At 50.0% G+C, this 19,168-nt stretch overlaps 1 protein-coding gene across 3 annotated transcripts in view; it reads left to right on the top strand.

The window, feature by feature from the left end:
• Positions 1-6,071: 6,071 nt before the first annotated feature.
• The window catches only part of LOC140211569 (interleukin-6 receptor subunit alpha-like), a 58,384-nt gene continuing 45,287 nt past the window's right edge, over positions 6,072-19,168 (top strand). For 2 of the 3 annotated variants that reach the window (XM_072281434.1, XM_072281423.1), the window contains exon 1: positions 6,072-6,374. In XM_072281434.1, the coding sequence (XP_072137535.1) occupies positions 6,284-6,374 (91 nt within the window). In that variant the 5' untranslated portion in view covers positions 6,072-6,283. The remainder of the gene's footprint in view (positions 6,375-19,168) is intronic. The other variant, XM_072281414.1, reaches the window with a different exon arrangement.

Here is a 19,168-nt window from a genome sequence, read left to right as displayed (position 1 = left end):
ACTGTCCACTCGTTGGAAACACCCGTATACCTCATCCTCAGAGACAACCAAGATGCAGGTCGCTTCGACCCCCATACACCCCCCATGTACCCAGTCCCATCAATCTGTACCCAGACACAGACCCCCATACACCCCCCATCCATGTTCCTAGTCCCATCGATCTGTACACAGACACAGACCCCCATACACCCCCCATGTACCCAGTCCCATCGATCTGTACACAGACACAGACCCCCATACACCCCCCTCCATGTACCTAGTCCCATCCATCTGTACCCAGACCCCCATACACCCCCATGTACCCAGTCCCATCGATCTGTACACAGACACAGACCCCCATACACCCCCCTCCATGTACCTAGTCCCATCCATCTGTACCCAGACCCCCATACACCCCCATGTACCTAGTCCCATCGATCTGTACCCGAACACAGACCCCCATACACCCCCATCCATGCATCTAGTCCCATTGATCTGTACCCAAACACAGACCCCCATACACCCCCATCCATGTACCTAGTCCCATCGATCTGTACCCAGACACAGACCTCCACATCCATCCCATCCACGTACTTATCCAAATTTCTCTTAAATCTTGACCTTGACCCCATAACCACCTCTTCCACTGGCAGCCAATTACACACTCTCACCACCCTCTGAGTGAAGAAGATCCCCCTCATGTTCCCTTTAAATATTTCACCTTTCATCCTTAACCTATGACCTCTAGTCTCACACATCCTCATTGGAAAAAGCCTTCTTACCCTGTCAGTACCACTCATAGTTCTGGAGACCTCTGTCAAATCTCCCCACATTTTCCTACGCTCCAGGGAAGGATGTCCTCATCTATTCAATCTTTTCCAATAACTCAGGTCCTCATTTTCTATGCACTTTCAATCGTTTCCTATAGTTAGGTGTGTAGATCTGCACGCAATACAGTGTTGGAAGGTGTCGGAGTTCACAGGCCAAGAGGTCAGAGAAGGAGTGAGACCAGGGAAGTAAAGCGATAGACCATGCCGGCCTCCACTGAGAGTTTTAGAGAGGATGGTTGTCTGGCGATTCTCTTTGGGTCCCAAGATGGTGGAAAGGTAAAAGGGCAGGGGTTGCACTTCCTGTGATTAATTGGGAATGGGAAGTGGTAGGTGGGAAGGGAAGAGGCTACCAAGGGGATAAATTCTTCTTCATATCACTGAAACAGGAGGGGAGTGTGAGCTTGGCAGCGGGATCTTTTTGAGAAGGATTATGGTAGTATTAAACCGCGTTAGTCCTGACGAAGGGTCTCGGCCTGAAATGTCAACTGCACCTCTTCCTACAGATGCTGCCTGGCCTGCTGCGTTCACCAGCAACTTTGATGTGTGTTGCTTGAATTTCCAGCAATCTGCAGAATTCCTGTTGCTTGAGTATTAAACTTTGGTTGGTCTGCATTTGGAGTATTATGTTGAGCCCTGGCTGCCCTCTTACACAATCTGAATCTGAATCAGGTTTACTATCACTGATTTCTACGTCATGAAATTGGTTTATTTTGTGGTAGCAGTACAGAACAAAGACATAAAATTCCTGGAAGTTACAAAGATAAATAGTGCAAAAGAGGGATAGTGAGGTGGTGTTCATGGACCGGTCAGAAATCTGATGACAGAGGGATAGTGAGGTGTTGTTCATGGGTTTATGGACCGGTCAGAAATCTGATGACAGAGGGATAGTGAAGTGTTGTTCATGGGTTTATGGACCGGTCAGAAATCTGATGACAGAGGGATAGTGAGGTGTTGTTCATGGGTTTATGGACGGGTCAGAAATCTAATGACAGAGGGATAGTGAGGTGTTGTTAATGGGTTTATGGACCGGTCAGAAATCTGATGACAGAGGGATAGTGAGGTGTTGTTCCTGGGTTTATGGACGGGTCAGAAATCTGATGACAGAGGGATAGTGAAGTGTTGTTCATGGGTTCATGGACCGGTCAGAAATCTGATGTTGGAGGGGAAGAAACCGTTCCTGAATTGTTCAGTGTGGGTCTTCAGGCTGCTGTATCTCCTCCCTGATGGTAGTGACGAGAAGAGAACACATCCCGGAGGTGAGAGTCCTTAAGGAAGATGCTGCCTTTTGAGGCATTATTTCTTGAAGATGTTGTTGATGGAGGAGAGGGTTGTGCCTGTGATGGATCTGACTGAGGCTACGACCCCCTGCAGCCCCTTCTGATCCTGAGCATTGGAGCCTCCACACCAGGTGTTGATGCATGAGACAGAAAGCTCTCCACCGTACATCTGTAGGAATTTGTGAGTCTTTGTAAGAATCGCCTGAAATTAAGTTAGAGTTGCTGGTGTGCCTTCTTGGTGATGGCACTGGTGTGTTGGGTCCAGGACAGACCCTGCAAGATGCTGACACCCAGAAATTTGAAACGTTCCCACCAGTCACAGGAAGGATGTGGAAGCTTTGGAGAGAGTGCAGAAGAGTTTTGCCAGGATGTTGCCTAGGTTAGAGGGCAGAGAGGTTGGACAAACTTGGGCTGTCTTCCCTGGAACAGCGAAGACTGATAGAGGTTTATAACATTATGAGAGACATATACAGGGTAGACAGTCAGAATCTTCCTCCCCAGGGAATGTCAGATCCTAGAGGGCATAGGCTTAAGGTGAGAGGGGGAAAAGTTTGAAGGGGATGTGTTGGGTCAAGTGCTTTGAATGTGCAGCCATGGGTGGAGGTGGAGGCAGATACAATAGAGAGAAAAAGAGGCTCTCGAACAGACAGGGAATGGAGAGAAATGGACCATGTGCAGGCAGATGTGATAAGGTAGATTGGTATCGTAGTCAGCACAGAGATTGTGGGCCGAAGGGCCTGTTCCTGGCCTGTACTGTTCTAGGGTTTCATTTCCATTTCTCCAATCTGATTTATGTATCTATTTATCTAGAGATTGACTATCTTTCTATTTATCTGTTATTTATTTCTCTAGCTATTTATATATTTGTTTATTTGTTTGCAGGTTTGTTTATTTATTGAGATACACCGTGGAACAGACCCTTCCAGCACTTCCAGCCACATCGCTCAGCAATCCCCCAGTTTAACCCTAGCCTAATCACAGGACAATAGGCAAGGACAACTAACATAGCAGTCATAGAGTCCATTCTCACGTACGGATGCGAGACGTGGACACTCACCCAGACGATGGTTGCTATACACGAATGCTCCAGATGGCTCTTGACGCGAGTTGGCAACAGCACATGACGAACGTTGAGCTCTATAACAACCTGCCGATGCTCACCACTAAAACCGAGGCGAGAAGACTGCAACTAGCGGGGCGCTGTCTACGCCACCCCGAGCTACCTGCCAGCCTAGTCATCATATGGGAGCCCAAGCACGGGAGGATGAACCCTGGGCGCCCTCCCAAGCCTATGGTCAACACGCTCCTAGAAGACAGCGGCGCAGCTAATGTAGATGAACTGAACACACTGATGAGGGAGAGGGAGAAGTGGAGAGTCCGTCATTGTGCCCGACGCCGGCCCCCTAGGCCTGAGTCGACGTAAGGCAGGAGGAGAAGATGACAGCGCGCGCAGCTCTCCGATGAAATGATATTGGTATCTGTAAGTAGGGTGCCGTGCACAATTCTGATTTGATGGAGACAGACGTGAGAAGCTGAGGAACATCCGGAGAAATTTCTGAAATGCCCGATTCGCTGCCGCTGCTGCTGTGCGATCGAGAATCTCCGGAGGGAAGACCCCAGAAACCCCGGCTTTGCCTGCTGCTGGCGACCGAGGCTGAGGCCGAGCAGAGATGGTGCTCGGTACTCAGTGTCGGAAGGCTGATCGGAGCGCGAAGTTTTCGGATGACTCAGAGTCGGACTGTGGTCGGGTATGGCAGGGAGAGTTTTCTTCCTTCTTCCGTCTGCGTGAGGTGTGGGACTTTCGAGAGACTTTGAATTTTTTTTACTGTGCCATGGCCTGTTCTTCATCAAGTTATGGTATTGTTGCACTGTTGTAACTATATGTTATAATTATGTGGTTTTTGTCAGTTTTTCAGTCTTGGTCTGTCCTGTGTTTTGTGATATCACACCGAAGGAATATTGTATCATTTCTTAATGCATGCATTACTAAATGACAATAAAAGAGGACTGCGTGTCCTCATAATCTAATCTAATCTAAACTAACCCAGCAACGGGTACACCTTTGGACTGCCGGAGGCTCACGGGGAGAGCGTGCAAAATCCTTACAGGCAGTGGTGGGAATTGAACCCGGGTCTCTGGTACTGCAAAGCACTATGCTGACCACCACACTACCGTGTCACCCACACAGCACAGAAAGGGCCCTTCCAACCCAAACAGCAACCCCTCCACAACCTCAATCTAATCACAAGAAAATTTACATTGACCAATTAACCTACTAGCTATGGGAGAGGTGTTGAAGAGGACTTTATTTCGGGACATGAATATGCAGGGATTTGGATCCTGTGCGGGAGGGAAGGAATATCACAATCAGCACTGACACTGTGGGCCAAAGGGCCTGTTCCTGTGCTGTGTTCTTTGATCCACTGAACGTGGAGGTCGGTAGGGAGGCGACGGTGAGGAACTGCGCTGAGCTGAGATGATGAAGGGAGTACAGGAGAGGGAAGAGGTCTGGTTGATATCTCTCTCAGCGGCGGCAGAGGGGAAGCCACGGTCAAGGAAGGAAGAAGCTCTGGTGGGGGGCAGCGTCTCATCGTCAGAACCAATGCGAGGGAGGTGGGCGAACTGGCAGGATGGAGCAGAGTTCCTAAGGGAGGCAGGGTTGAGTTGTGGGCGTCCACAGGCCGGGGGTGGACATCGGTCGCCAACCCATCCCCTACCCAGCATGATGGCACTCCCTCCTCACCACCTCTCCCCAGCGTGGCATTCCATCCTCACCAACCTACCCGCAATAGGGTGCTCCCTCCTTGTCAATGCTCCCACAATGTGGCACTCCCTCCCCACTGCTCCCCCCTCAGCATCCCGACAACTGTATCTCACCTGGGTGACCCAGGGGCACGGTGAGTAGAGCCACTGAACCACAACCCCAAAGACCCCATCAGTCCCGAGCTCCAGAGAGAGGTGTGTCTGTCTGTCTGTCTGTGTATGTGTGTGTGTGTGTGTGTGTGTGTGTGTGTGTGTGTGTCTGTGTACGTGTGTCTGTGTGTGCGTACGTGTGTGTGTGTGTCTGTGTCTGTGTGTGTGTGTGTGTGTCTGTCTGTCTGTCTATCTGTGTACATGTGTCTGTGTGTGTGTGTGTGTGTGTGTGTGTGTCTGTCTGTCTGTCTATCTGTGTACGTGTGTCTGTGTGTGCGTACGTGTGTGTGTGTGTCTCTGTGTGTGTATCTGTGTGTGTGTACCTGTGGTGTGTGTGTGTGTCTGTATCTGTGTGTGTGTGTGTGTGTATGTGTGTGTGGGGGTGAGAGAGAGAGAGAGAGTATATCTGTGGTGTGTGTGTATCTGTGGTGTGTGTGTATCTGTGGTGTGTGTGTCTGTCTGTATCTGTGTATGTGTGTGTATGTGTGTGTGTGTGTGTGTGTGTGTGTGTGTGTGTCCATGTGTGTGTGTCCGTAGCTGGGTGTGTGTGAGTGAGTGTATCTGTGGTGTGTGTGTGTGTCTGTGTGTGTGTATAGAATTTGCACCTTCTCCCTGAGACCCCATGGGTTTCCCCCAGGTGCTCCAACTCCCTCCCACATCCCAAAAACGTGTGGGGCGAAGGGCTAATTGGCCACTGTAGATCGCACCCTGCTGTGTGCGTGAGGGACAGTATCAGTGGGAACGTGTGGAGAATGAAATGGGGATGGGAGTAAATGGACAGTTGATTGTTGCACAGATTCGACGGGCCAAAGGGCCTGATTTCCCCATCCTTGTACAACAGCCTGCCGACATTTGAACCTGGCAGGGGCAAAAAAAAACTAATTCTTGAAGGCAACAGGATAACCCAGGGCAAGGAATTGGGAGTGGGTACAGCCAGAAGCCGACGGGCGGATTGGCCTTGCTGTCACCGCCACAGCCTCCGCCCCCCCCACCCTTCCTTTCCTCCTCCCTCAACGGATTATGCAAACATTTGTGCTCCGAGTGAGTTCCTCAATCGTTTCCCAAAAGCTGGGTCCTCCCCCCCTCACCAGTGACGGACCCAGAGGAAGTTATGTCTCCGAGGCAGCGAGCTGATAAGAGCAGTGGCGGAGAGAGTGACAGAGATAGGTAACCACCGCACACAACCGGATCCTCGCCAGGGGCAGCAGGGGGGCCCCCTCGATCCCCAGGCACATCAGTAAACCCCCTCGCCTCTCCCCACCGGTTAATTGCCCATTCGCCACAATGGGGCTGAGAACTGGCCGCCAGCTTCTCACCCTCCTCGCTCTGCTGAGCTGCTGCCCGACGTCTGCCCAGGATCTCTGCCCCTTGACAGGTGAGCCAGGGCGGAGGGTGTGAGTGGGTGGGGGAGAGGGGCAGCAGGAGGTGGTCGGGGGTGAGGGGTGGTACAGGGGAGGGGAGGCTGAGTGATCTCGGGGGGAGGGGGGAGGGTGTTTCTTGCTCACTCACTCTCACCCGTCTCGCTCATCAATGTTGCTGTCTCCAACCCACACCCCCAATCCCAACCCTCACCCCTTTCCCCCTGTCACACTCTCCCCTCTCCATATCTCGCACCCTCTCCTTTTTCACTCTTTCTGTCTGCTTTCTCTCTCCCCTCATTCTCCCTGCCCCCTCCCAACCCTACCCCCATCTCTCCCACTCTCTGCCCCACTTCCTACCCCACCACTCTCTCTCTCTGGCCGTCTCCCTCTCTCTGCCGCTTTGCTCTCTCTCTCCCACCTGCCTGTCTCTCTCTTCCCTCTCTCCTCCCTCCCTCTCTCTCTCCCCCCTTTTCCTCTGTCTCCTTTCTGCTCTCTCCCCCCCTCAGCCTCTCTCTCTCCCCTGCCTGTCTTCTCTCTGCCGCCATCTCTCTCCCCTCTTCCTCTCCCGCTGTCCTCCTCCATCTCTCTATCTCTCTCTCTCCTCTCTGCCACGCTCTCTCTCCACCCCCACCTTGCCTGCCTCTCTCCCCTCTGACTCTCACTCTCCCCTTTGCCTCACTCCCCGGTCTCGCTCTCCTCCACGTCTTTGCCTCCTTCTCTCTCTGCCTCTGTCTCCTTTCTGACCCTCTCTCCCCTCTGCTTCTCTCTCTTTCTGTCTCCTCTTTGCCTCTCTCTCTCTCCTGTCTATTTCTCCTCTGCCTCTCAGTTTCCTTTCTGCCTCTTTCTGCCCTCTGCCTCTCTCTCCTCTGCCTCTCTCTCCTCCATCTCTCTCTATTTCTCCTCTGCCCCTCGCCCCATCTGCCTCCTTCTCCTCTCTGGCATTCTTTCTCTCCCCCTCTCAAACTCATCCCCTCTTTCTCCCTCCCTCCTCTCTGGCTCTCCCCTCACTTTCTTTCTCCACCTTTTTCTCCCTTTGCCCTCTCTCCTTCTCTCTTTCCCCCTCTCTTCCCCATTCCATTACCTCTCGCCCACTGCCTCTCCCTCATTCCCTCTATCTACCTCTCTAGCCTCTTTCTCTACCTTTCTTGCCGCATTTCTCTGCGCTCCCCCTCAATAACACCCCTTACTCCCACTCTCTCCGTCCGTCCCCCCTCCCATTCTGTCCCTCTCCTCTCTTTCTCCACCCCACTCTCTCTTTCTTTCACGGCCCCACTCTCTCCCCCTTCCTCCTGCTCCCACCAGTCTCAGAATCATCGCTGAAGGTCTGGGACGTGGGGTTTGGGGTGGTTACTGGGACTGAGAACCCTCCTGGCCCCACTTTGTCAGGGGTTTGGGTGGGAGGGTGTCTGCTTGTCGCAGGAGAGATTGCTGTCGGAAAGCCTGGTCAGGAGAGTTGGGGGTGAGGTCTGTCAGGTCGATGGAAGGGAGACATCAGCTCACACAGCTCCCCCAGCCTCAACCCCTCAATCCTCCACCCCTCTCTGCTACCCCCTCAATTCCTTCCTACACTCAGTCCTCCCTTTCCTCCCCCTACACCGTTCCTCAGTCTCCTTTCTCCTGTCAAATCCTCTGCAGATCACCATCTGCAATGAATCCCCTCCTCCCCCCTTGTTCCTCCTCAGCCACTCGGACCGTCTACACCCCTCCATTACCCCTCACTCGCACCTCCTCCACCAACCCACTCCTTCCTCACTACCCCTGACCTGTGCACTTTAATATCCAGGTTATTTAAAGTGGAGGTTGATAGGGTCAGATTTAGATACATTTATTTATGACTGCACATTGAAATGTACAGCGGAAGGCATCATTAAGTAACTTCTTGATTAGCTTTACGGGGAGGAGGCAGGAGAATGGTGTTGAGATGAATAATAAAGCAGCCATGATAGAGAGGCAGAACAAACTCGATGGGCTGACTGGCCTAATTCCGTTTCTATGTCTTATTGAACCCAATCCCTCCAGCCCTTTACACCCCTGAAAGACCCTATGCAACTCCCTGTCCAACAGCACATCCTCCCTACTGAAGGCAGTCTGCCTCATCGACCCAGCCAGTCACAACCCCTCTTCGCCTGTCCCTGCTCCATCTTCAGTCCCCACAGGACGGTTTGGCTGTCAATGCACTCCTGCCTGCACGGACTATCCAAATATAACAGGCAATTCTTTCAGAACTTCAACATCGTCTCTCCCGACACAATACTGACTGCAGCCGAACTCAAATGTGCCATATTGCAAATGAAAATCACAGAGCAGGGCAGCATTGACAGACACAGAGTGAAGCTCCCTCTACACTGTCCCATCACACACTCCCGGGGTCAGACACAGGGTGAAACTCCCTCCGCCCTATCCCGTAACACACTCTCAGGGTCAGACACAGAGTGAAACTCCCTCTACACTGTCCCATCACACACTCCCGGGGTCAGACACAGAGTGAAACTCCCTCTACAGCGTCCCATCACGCACTCCTGGGGTTAGACACAGAATGAAACTCTCTCTACACTGTCCCATCACACACTCCCGGGGTCAGACACAAAGTGAAGCTCCCTCTACACTGTCCCGTCACACATTCTGCCCCCCTCCCCCCCCCCCCCGGTGAAGTCACATAACCCCCTATTCAAAGGTTTAATTAAGAATACCATAAGACAGGGGAGCAGTATTAGGAAATTCAGTCCCTCAAGGCTATTTGATCATGGCTGATTTAATACCCCCCACAACCACATTCTCCTGACTTCTCCCTGTAACCTGTGACACCGTGGCTGATCAAGAACTTACGACCTACCACTTTAAATGTACCCAATGATAGGCCACACAGCCAGCCGTGGCAATGAATTTCACAGATTCATCACCCTCTGCTCAAGAAATTCCTCCTTAATACCAGTGTGTGTGTATGTGTGTTCACCAGTTATCACTGCCTGTGGGTCAGGAACCTCAGTTTCAGTCATATGTGTTCACTAAGTGATTGAAATGCAAAAATCAAACATGACCTGAATTTTTCGAGGTTACACACTGAATGGAAAGTTGTGTGGGTGGTGCTTAAGGTAACACTATAGATATAATTTCCGCTGATATTAGTGTTAAAGTAGAATCTGATTGAAACTCGGGAGACCAGCTTCTTATAGTTGCAACAGTTTATTGCGCACCCTCCTGCAGGAGTTTGAGACCCAGTTGTCAGAGGGAAGGCATGTAAGTACTGCCACCATCTGATAAGTGGGCACACTCCCTCTGGTTACAGCCGTATATTTATACATAGTAAGCCCCATACATTACTGTTGCAAGATGTTGTTTGAATTGGTACGCCCACCAAGTCTGTTGGTGCAAAACTTAATTACTTAGATAAGAGAGTTTGCTAAGTCAAGGTTTAATTACAGATGGATGTACTGTCCAGTCCTTATCAGTTATTCCCTTCGCTAGGTCCTGACTTAATTACAGATGGATGTTCATTCTTGTCCTTATCGGTGAGTCCTCCTCCTCCTACTCAAACCAGGGTACAATGTGCAATGTTATCAAACTCTCAATGTCTCTCTGCAAACCAAAGGAGAACCAGTATAAGCCAGATTTTTAGCTAACTGCTGAAGACAGAGTTTACTTCAGTTCAAAAATTCCTATTCAGTCCCAATTATTCTTTTAGCCAGAGGTTACATAGGTTCAAAATGATTTTTTAATACCCTCAATTCCTCATTCCCTCCTTTTTATCATTCCATGATAACCCTCAGGGTGCAAAGGTTACAATCGGATCCCACGTCTGAAGTAGTTAGCCTCCAGTGGCCATAAGCATCACAATACAAGAATGACATTAATTACAATAAGTACAATACTTCCATAATGCAATAGCATACCACCGATATTCCCAAAGAAGCTCCCAGATGACCACCATCCTGTCCCGCTGCCAAAGCCATGCAACCTCTGTCCTACGTTATGAATCTTTTGTATTTCCTGGGTTACATGTTCAGAAAGGTACGACATGTTACTAGATTCGTCGGGTATGTAGGTACAGCATTCTCTCCCTATAATGGCGCATGTTCCTCCTTTTTCTGCCAGAACGAAATCAAGGGCCATCCGGTTCTGTAAGTCTGTTTGCCGGATTGCAATCACTTCAGTGGACATTTCTGTTACTTGGGCCCGTGTTTCTGTCAGGGCCCCTGCAGTATTGTGGCCAGCTCCTCAAGTGCTGCAGCCAAATTGATTATCTCTCGTGAATTCCTGGCTACTCCATAGGAGGGAAAAATGATAATTAAAAATCGCTCAGTCTCAGTTATACCTCTCCGCTGCCTGTTCCAGTGGGGGTGATCCTGCAGCTGGGCCATGACTCTCAGATGAGGTACTAAATATGCTAGGCAACAGCAGCTGGTTCACCCTTTGCCGGGACTTTGCGGATCCCAGCTGCTGGCAGTTTCCCTTGGGAATCATATATAGGCCCAATTTCCACACACACACCCAGTGGGTGCTACTTACTGGTCGGGGAGGGTCGGCAGTGGTATAGGCAGTACAGCTGCTATTTCCCAGAAAAAAATGTATATAGAACAGGGGTCTCCAACCTGTTTTGCATTGCAGACCGGTTTAATATTGACAATATTCTTGCGGACCAGCCGACCCAGGGGTGGGGGAGAGGAGGGGAGGGTTGCCAACGGACAAGAGTAGCAGTCAAATACATCAAAGTGGCTGGTGAACGCAGCAGGTCAGGCAGCATCTCTAGGAAGCGGTACAGTCGACGTTTTGTAGCTCTTCCTTCAGTTAGTCCTGACGAAGTGTCTTGGCCCGAAACGTCGACTGTACCTCTTCCTAGAGATGCTGCCTGGCCTGCTGCGTTCCACCAGCAACTTTGATGTGTGTTGCTTGAATTTCCAGCAGCTGCAGAATTCCTCGTGTTTAAGCAGTCAAATTCGTTGTGTTTAACCAGATAAGACTACAATGACCATGAAGCCTTGCGCGGGCACCTGTTTGCGCATGCGTGGATTGCGTATGCCTGTACCTGCCGATATTTTTTCTACAAATCCTTTTCGGCGATCCTGTTCGGGAGGCGGGTGTTAATCACCACCGGAATATAGGTGATAAGTGGCTAATACACTAAATTTCGTTTCTAAAAGGGTTTATCTAATGACTTTAATATTAAACACACAGCGCATATTTTCCTCGCATGAATATAGTGATAAGTCAATTATCAGGGGAGCTTGAAGTAAGTGTTGAACGAACTTCCAGTAGAAGTGGTAGAGGCAGGTTCGATATTAGCATTTAAAGAAAAATTGGATAGGTATATGGACAGGAAAGGAATGGAGGGTTATGGGCTGAGTGCAGGTCGGTGGGACTAGGTGAGAGTAGCGTTCGGCACGGACTAGAAGGGCAGAGATGGCCTGTTTCCGTGCTGTAATTGTTATATGGTTATATAAGTCAATAGCATCATAATATTTCAAGTAACATTTGGATATTAAACACACAGCACATATTTTCCCCGTATGAACATATAAAATCATTGCAACACACCAATATCGCTGAATCAGTGGGAGCCCTGGGCTTGTTTTCCTGCAACAAGACGGTCCTATCGAGGGGTGATGGGAGACAGCAATACTCGAACGGGGTTCCTAATGTCCAGTCTATTCTGCAATTTAGTTTTCCTTGCATTCATTGTAGAGATACATTGAAAATGGAAGCAACATTTTCAGTGTTTTCGTGGCTATCTCAGGATTTTTCGCCTTGACCTTCGATCCAGAATGCCGGCAGAGATGTTATGTCAAACATACTTTTCAGCCCGCCGTCATTTGCAAGCTCGAGGAGTTGATCTCCTTCCCGCGCTGACACGGATGACGCGCGGGTAATGACCTCGCGTGTGTTCACGCTCAAAAGGGACGTGACAGGGAATGAGGAAAGGTGCAGCTGACTCCTATCGCCAAATCATATCATTTCCTCGCGGCCCGGTAGCACATGCTTTGCTGCCCGGCACCGGTCAGCGGCTCGGTGGTTGGGGACCGCTGATAGAAGAAGAAGAAGAAAGCCCTTAACTCTGAGTGGAATCATCGGGATGCCGTCATGCCGGCGATTTTTTATCAGGCTTTCTTATTTTTACGAGGCCAAGTTGCTAGCTCGATGCTCAACCCAGCACAGGTGGAAAGCGTGCAAGGGAGCCGGCTGGATTCGAACTCGGGTGCCTTCGCTCCGAAGTCCGGCACTGATGCTACTGCACCACCAGCCAGGTGTATATAATTATGTATATAATCGACCAATATTGGTAAAAAAACAACTGTGTAGGAACACAAACCTGTCCCACTAGGGTGATCCAAAAACCTAGGTCAGGGTCTTTCTGACACCCCACCTGGGACCACAGTTTGCGCTCCTCCTCAGAGGTGTGCCCCCGAAAGTACGTACCTCCCGCATGTCTGGCAAACCCGTTCTGCTTAAGTCATGGAAGGTTGCTTGACGGGAACCCAAGGGGACTACAACTACCGAGGATTGTGCCACACACTTCACTGTCTTAACCGCTGTGGGCTGCACATCTAATAACAGCCAAAACTCGAGGTAGCTGTAGAGCAGTAAGTCATTTACTAATGGCCAGAGGAAGTCAGGAATACCCAATGATCCCAGAGAGCCCCGTAGTCATGTATAACTCCAAATGCATAACGGGAGTCTGTGTAAACGTTCGCACTTTTATCTGTTGCTAGGATACAGGCACGAGTCAGAGCAAACAGCTCAGCCTTCTGGGCGGAGACAGCTGATTCAAAAGAGGCCTGGTCAATTACTTCACTGTCCATCACTATCGCATAGCCAGAACATCGTTTCCCTGCTGGATCCACAAAAGAGCTCCCATCCTCATAAAACGTTGCCTTGGGCTTGAGGGATATTGCAGAATGGATGGGAGAGTCTGTCCTTCTTTCATGGTGATCCGGACAGGGGGGTAATTGGAGTGGCCGATTTCATGGCCTGAAATTGCCCAGAGATGGAGTACAATGTCTTGGGTTCAGTCAATATTAAAAGAGCGTCTTACCAGATGTCCCATCTTCACCTCAGACTCCTTCCAGTATCGGAGTTGGCCTGCGGCCAAGTCTTGCCAGTCTCCCTCGGTGCTGGAGGCTTGTTTCGTCAAGGTGCCAGCAAGGAACCCTAGGCTCTTTGGCTTGAACCTAGGGCAAACCCTAACGGTGGTATGGGGAACCACCAGTCCTGTCTGTCGCCAAAGGAAATCCGGAACTTCGGCCAGTAATGCAGTGCCCTCTCTTCCTTTAACCTCTCCAATCACTGTGACCGGGAGCTTCTGTCCCTCAAGGGGTGCATAATATTGGCTTTCCTCAGTGGCACACCACATACAGTCAGAGAACAGGGTCACATGGGGGTCGGTCACTGGCAGAGGGTGTTTAAACGAAGTGGAGTCCAGATTAAGTGCCCACCACTGGGAGGTGGGAAACTGAGGAAGCTGTCAGTTGTTCGCCTGCCCCAGGATGATACCCTTGTCTGTGCACAGAATCTCGACTTCCAACGGACAGAGCAAGTCTCTCCCTGCTAGATTACACCTCAGACTGGTCGTGACTGTAAATGAAACCTCACACTGGTTCCCCTGGAATTCCACCTGCAGTGGCTGGGTACGTGAATGCGTGCATTCCGTGCCTTCGCACACAGACAGAGTGAATGTAGCGTCTGATAGCTGGAATCCCTGTTCTGATACTATTTTCTGATCGAGAGTGGATTTGGTTGCCCCCCTATCAATCATAAACCGAACTGGAATTCCAGCAACTTAGAATATTACATTGGGCTCTTCCTGAGGGGTGGTACTCACGGTAGGGAGCATCCTGGCTTGTCAATTTCTAAACAGGTTGTTGTCCCCACCCGTCCCTTGGTAGGTTTTTGTTCCCAGTTCTGATCCCCAGATATAGCCTGCTCACGTCCTTCCTGCTGAACATATTCTCTTTTAATAATAGTTCTCTTCGGGGTTGATCGGGATTCGAAAGCCAGGTCCCAATAATATGTCAAAGCTCGTCGCTTTCGATTTCGGTCATTGTCAGGCCAATCCATATTTTTGGTTTTAATCATGTTGGCTAACATAGTTGGTAAGCATGGGAGCAGTAGGGCATTAAACTGGGGGGACGGATTCCCATTATTAAAGGCCTAGTGTCCTGTGAAAGTGTCGTAGTAGGCCACAAATCACTCCCAATAGTCTGGTCCTGATACCCCAGGCTTTAGGTTTGCATTGAAGTACTTTAGTGATGTTTACAGGTTGCTGGAGAGCCCTTTCCAAGGCTTGAATAATCTGGTCTGTCTGTTCCTTCTCATTATGATTTCCCGCCTGTAACTCCTGATAGGTTTGGTATCTTAATTCTGCCTTCCATTTCCGCCCCTCATCAACTGAGAGAATCATGCAGCAGAGACCGAATAAATCCTGCGGGGTCACATTAAACATTTGTACTGTACTGCGGACATACTGAGCAAACTGTGCTTTTTTTTTCTATCTGGGGCCTGATTCATGATCATCATCATTTCTTTGGGCTTCCAGGGTGCGTACACAGGAATCACTGAGGGCTGTCCCTCCTCCGCTGCTCGTGGGCTGGGCAGCATTTGGGTGGGCAATTGTCTTGGTGGGTCCGTTAACTCTGAGGTTTTGTTGGATTCTTCCCTCCCCTTCGCGGAACAATCTTCGGTATTCCCTTTATGGATCTCAGGGTATAGGGACCTCCCCCTTCCCTGCCACTGCCGTTTCACCCAAGCGGCCACCATATCTGAGTACTGGGAGGATTGGGCTTCGGGAGCACTGGGTGCACTTGGCCCCTGGTAAGGTGGCGGGGTACAGTGGGCGCCCAATCCTCATCACGGTCACTGTCCTCAAACAGGGTCAGTATGCCAGACATGGGTTCGGGATCCCTTCTTTCCCTATTAGTTCGAACTTTAGACTGACGTTCCTGCCCTTCTCTCCTACCTAGGTCAGCCTTGGTTTGCTTACGTTGTTTTTCCTGCTCTCGTTTTTGGCGCCCATCCACCCATTCACGCCTTTAGTGTCTCCCAACTTTTTGGCGTTCCTTCTGCAGTACGTACGTCTATCCTTTTGTCACACGCATTATTCCTCCAACTTGCTAATAATGTACTGTTCCACTTTACACCTGCCTTTTCCTTCCATTCCTTTATCAACAATTTCCACTTCTTTCCACAGTTCTTTTTCCATATCAAATTTACTGCTTGTTCTCATGAGGTAATATCCCATGTTCCCCACCCCTCCGCAGTGGCCACATTTTGTTCCTCAATTTCTTATTCAGCACTGCACTCAACATTTGCAAATCTTTTTCCTTATCTGGAAAACTCTCACACAGAGTGTGTAGGGCTGCTCCTGACCCACTCATATCAATCGCCCGCAATTGACCCATGTTCTCTAAGTAATTTACCTGGCACAAAGCCTCCTGCCCAATTAATAAATTTACTCGGCTTGGCACCTCCTGCTCAATTAATAAAATTTGTCTGCCTTATACGAGTCCCCCAGTAGATTCTTTCCTGATCCCGTCAAGGTTATGCGATCAGTCTTGGGCGAGGGACCGTGCCTCCAAAGGAACTAACGGAGAGCGACAAAAGGTAAAATACCTAATGGGTGCCCGGTCGGTCTCCACAGTCCCCAAAGTGGTCTAGCCGCTTACTCAGCCCGTCTGCTTGGTGCTAGCTCTATTGCGACCCTGCTCGCAGCACCAAATGTTAAAGTAGAATCTGAATAAAACTCGAGAGACCAGCTTCTTATAGTTACAACAGTTTATTGTGCACCCTCCTGCAGGAGTTTGTCAAAGGGAAGGCACGTAATTACTGCCATCATCTGACAAGTGGGCCCACTTAGTCAGGTTACAGCCGTATATTTATACATGGTGGTTGTCTCTCGGGGTCCGAGGAAGACTACACGTTGTGCAGTCGTCTGTGGATACGCATGTGGCTTTGGGGGCCGAAGGCCGAAAGACACATGCGGTTGCAGGTTGGACGTGGAATGGCGGTTGTTAGAACAGGTGCATACACAGCTTTGTGGCGTTGGTCTCGTGCTGCTGCAAGGCGCTGATTTCGGTCATCTTCACAGTCAGACGCAGCTTTTCTGGTCAGCCCTGTCGGCTGCGGGCTCCTCAAGTTGTCGAGGCTGGAGGTCTGCCCATTTGATGTATGATTTCAGATTGTCTTTGAATCTTTTTTTGGGGCGGTCCTGATTGCGACTGCCATGCTCAAGCTCACTGTAGAGCAGCTGCCTGGGGATCCTTGTTTCACCCATGCGGATTACATGGCCAGTCCAGCGTAGCTGGGCCTGGAGGATCCTTGCCTCAGTGCTTGTGCAGTTGGCTCTGTCAAGGACTTCCTGGTTGGTGATTTGGTCCTGCCATCGAATCCTCATGATCGACCGCAGAGAGCACATGTGAAAGTAGTGGGATGCCTCTGTAGTTCCCACAGTCGGTCCTTGAACCTTTATTTTTGTAGAGGGCGATTATCGCTGCGTCTCTGAGGTCAGGGGGCATCTCTTCTTCTTCCCAAATGCTAGTCAGGGAGCTGTGGAAAGCCTCAAGTGATTCCTTGCCGGGTGCCTTGTACAGTTCCAGCAGGTATTCCATCCTTGCTGGGTGCCTTGTACAGTTCAGCAGGTATTCCATCCTTGCCGGGTGCCTTGTACAGTTCAGCAGGTATTCCATCCTTGCTGGGTGCCTTGTACAGTTCAGCAGGTATTCCATCCTTGCCGGGTGCCTTGTACAGTTCAGCAGGTATTCCATCCTTGCCGGGTGCCTTGTACAGTTCAGCAGGTATTCCATCCTTGCCGGGTGCCTTGTACAGTTCAGCAGGTATTCCATCCTTGCCGGGTGCTTTGCCACTGCTCATCTGCCTGATAGCCTTCTTGATTTCACCTATTGAGGGAGGATCATCTAGTTCCTCGTGAATAGGCTGTTGGGGGATTTGGTCCAGAGCAGACTGGTCGACCCATACAATACTGTTGCAAGATGTTATTTGAACTGGTACGCCCACCAAGTCTGTCGGTGCAAAACTTAGCTACCTAGATAAAAGAGTCCGCTAAATCAAGGTTTAATTACTGTCCAGTCTTTATCAGTTATTCCCTTCACTAGGCCCTGACTTAATTACAGATGATATTCATTCCTGTCCTTATTGGTGAGTCCTCCTCCTCCTACTCAAACGAGGATACAATGTACAATGTTATCAAATTCTCAATGTCTCTCTGCAAGCCAAAGGAGAACCAGTATAAGTCTTTTTTTTAGATAACTGCTGAAGACAGAGTTTACTTCAGTTCAAAAATTCCTGTTCAGTCCCAATTATTCTTTTAGCCAGAGGTTACATAGGTTCAAAATGATTTTTCTTATATCCTCAATTCCTCATTAGGAAGATTAGTTCTTGAGGGCAGTGCGCAAGAGATGATAGGTATGACAGGGTACTCTTCTCCGTTCTCGAGGAGTCAGAAGCTGGAGGCCGTAGATTTTAGGTCTAGTCTGGGAGGTTCCAGAGGAGACCCGAGGAAGACGTCATCCCCATCTGGAACTCCCTGCCCGAGGAGGCAGAGGTTGTAGAGATATCACAGCAGGAACTTGAATGTTGAGTTTGGTGTCTTGTGGAGGTCCCCAAATGGTTCAAATGGTTTAATTTAGTATCAGAGAATGTGTACAGTATACGACCTGAAATTCTTACTCTGCACAAACATCCACAGAATATATGATAGAAACATCAGAACCCCAAAGCCCCCCTCACACCTCCCATCGTACAAGCAGCAGAAGTGTCTACCCTCCCCCTACTTGCGCCAGCTGTACCTACCTCCCCCCACCATGCAAAGCCCCCAGAGAGACCCTGATGCAGAGTCCATCAAAAACTACAGTCCATGACCCAGCACTTGGGTACCTCAGACAGGCTCCCTCTCTCTCCAGTGAGCGAGGAAGATCTCTCCTGCAACAACACAGGTGGAGACCAGCAACTCACTGTTCCAATGATACAAATTTCTGCGTCACCTCTCCTAGTCCTCCCCCACCCCCAGCCCGACTCGAGGACTGACAGGCTCTCACTCTCCACTGAGAGAGGGAGAGGTACATTGGAGACCTGGGGTGGAGGGTGTTGAATAGAACAGTGCAAAAGGATTCTGAGCTGATTAACTGACTCCCCGAACCCCTGTCCTTTCTGCAGCTGAGAGAAACCTGTGTATCATTAACGCAAGTATCTAATCAAACAATCGTGTAGCAGCTACTCAATGCATCAAAGCATGTGGACGTAGTCAAGAGGTTCAGTTGCTGTTCAGATCAAACACCAGAATGGGGAAGAAACGTGATCTCAGTGACTTTGACTATGGAGTAATTGTTGGTGCCAGATGGGGTGGTTTGAGTATTTCAGAAACCACCAATGGTGTGAACTGTTTTTCTGCTTTTCACACCATTCTCTGTAAACCGTGTGAAAACCCCTAGGAGATCGGCAGACTGGTTCTAGCTGACAGGCTGACAGTAACTCAAATAACCAGGCATTACAACTGGTGTGCAGAAGAGCATCTCTGAACGCACATGTCAAACCTTGAACAGGCTGGGTTACAGCAGTGGAAGACCATGAACTTACACTCAGTGGCCGCTGATGTACCGAATGAAGTGTTCTCTGAGCGTGTATACGGACCGCAAGAGCCTCTGTTTGGAGTTGTTCCTCAAATTTCTGCTGCTCTTCAGCCTCACATTCCTGATCTGTGGTCACCCGATACGGGGCAGACGGCCCGGGCGAATCTCCTGGTCGGCCTGCTCCTGGGCCTGGGCAAGATGGCCATTCACAGGTACGGGTAGCAGACAGTCAAGAG

Source organism: Mobula birostris, chromosome 2, assembly GCF_030028105.1.
Source record: "Mobula birostris isolate sMobBir1 chromosome 2, sMobBir1.hap1, whole genome shotgun sequence".
Classification (NCBI taxonomy): domain Eukaryota; kingdom Metazoa; phylum Chordata; class Chondrichthyes; order Myliobatiformes; family Myliobatidae; genus Mobula; species Mobula birostris.
Note: the sequence above shows the minus strand (reverse complement) of the source record. Positions and strands in the feature narration are given on the sequence as shown.